Here is a 1,241-nt window from a genome sequence, read left to right as displayed (position 1 = left end):
TCCGCGCGGCGGTATGGAAGTGGCTGGTAGTGGCCGTATTCAACGGATTGATACTGTATGGCTGGATTTTTCTGCTGCTGTGGACTGGCCCATTGTGGAGATTGCTCTCCTGGACGTGCTCCGTGTCGACGTCTCCGATCTCCTGGGACTCGAGAAGTTATCGCCTACCCGTGTTGCGGTGTCGTTTGCCACGTCACATATTTACCAAGGGTTTGTGGCTCGCTTCCTCTTCCGGCTTCGGTTGTGTCTGTGGAGATCTCGGGTCCCTGGGGGCCCTTGTCGTTTGTGAGTGTTCACGGATTGTTGGTGACCTTCCCTGAGATGGAACTCATGTCATTGTTTACGCGGGTATGGTGCAGTGGTGAAGCACCGGTTCAACATTTTGAGTGCGGACCAGCTGAAGGGGGTCCTGGCTGAGTGCACGCACGCTCGTCATGCATATCACGAGCCCTATTCCATCCAGGGTTTCGTTTCGTGGGCTCTCTATGCGGATCTTTTATCAAGGTCTAACCTGCACGTGTTTCCAGTGGTGCTGAGGGCCACGTAGCGGCCGGTTGCGATGCTCCTCATGCTGAGGCCCTTTCGGTCTTCCTGGAGGCTGACTTTCCCCGCTTGTCTGTGCGTGGGGATTCCCCGGCGGATCCTCGCTCTGTGCAGGTGACTGGCGTGGTTCCTGCGGCGGTTCCGGCAGTCGCTCCGTCTGGACTTGATCTGTCTGTCCCACTGGTGAACTCGTGGGACCTAGGGGCACCTGCTTCGGACCTTCGCCATTCGGTGGATGCAGAGGTGCATCCGCATCCGGTTGCTTCCTTGGTGGTTGATGTTGTAGGGGTGGTGCCTGCATCTCCTGCAGACGAACGTGTGCTTCCTGGGACTGCCGGGGCGGTGGTATGTGTGACTTCACCCACACCCTCTGCCTCGTCGCCTCTGATGGTTTCCTCGTCGACGCGTGCCTCTTCTCCTCTGCTGGTTCCATCGCCCTCGCTGGATGCCTCACATGTGCTGGAGTCTACCCTTCTGCCTGCTATGTCTCTTCCTTCTCCGGCTCTGGTCTCCGTGAATGGTAGTGGCTTTTTACCCCGCGTCGTTGAGGCTGCTGTTCTGCATGGTCGTGCTGTCCCAGCTTTGGGGCCGCATGCCGATGTTTCTTCTGGGGCACCGCTTGTACGGGGTGACAGTTCCGACAATCGACGGCCTATTTCAAAGCGCTTTGTTCGGCTTGGGATACGTCACCTCGCCGG

The 1,241-nt window shown here is 58.2% G+C and overlaps 1 protein-coding gene across 1 annotated transcript; it reads right to left on the bottom strand.

Moving 5' to 3' along the window:
- Positions 1-499: 499 nt before the first annotated feature.
- LOC138355337 (acidic proline-rich protein PRP25-like) lies at positions 500-976 on the bottom strand. Its single transcript, XM_069310218.1, has one exon. The coding sequence runs from the start codon at positions 974-976 to the stop codon at positions 500-502; it is 477 nt and encodes a 158-aa protein (XP_069166319.1).
- Between the last annotated feature and the right edge of the window lie 265 nt (positions 977-1,241).

The sequence above is a fragment of the Procambarus clarkii genome, chromosome 67 (assembly GCF_040958095.1).
Source record: "Procambarus clarkii isolate CNS0578487 chromosome 67, FALCON_Pclarkii_2.0, whole genome shotgun sequence".
NCBI classification, from domain to species: domain Eukaryota; kingdom Metazoa; phylum Arthropoda; class Malacostraca; order Decapoda; family Cambaridae; genus Procambarus; species Procambarus clarkii.
The sequence above is the reverse complement of the archived record's forward strand: the minus strand, read 5'-3'. Positions and strand labels throughout refer to the sequence as shown.

Excerpts from the sequence above, each read along its gene's own strand:
- LOC138355337 (XM_069310218.1), bottom strand. The coding sequence starts at position 976 with ATGGAACCAGCAGAGGAGAAGAGGCACGCGTCGACGAGGAAACCATCA.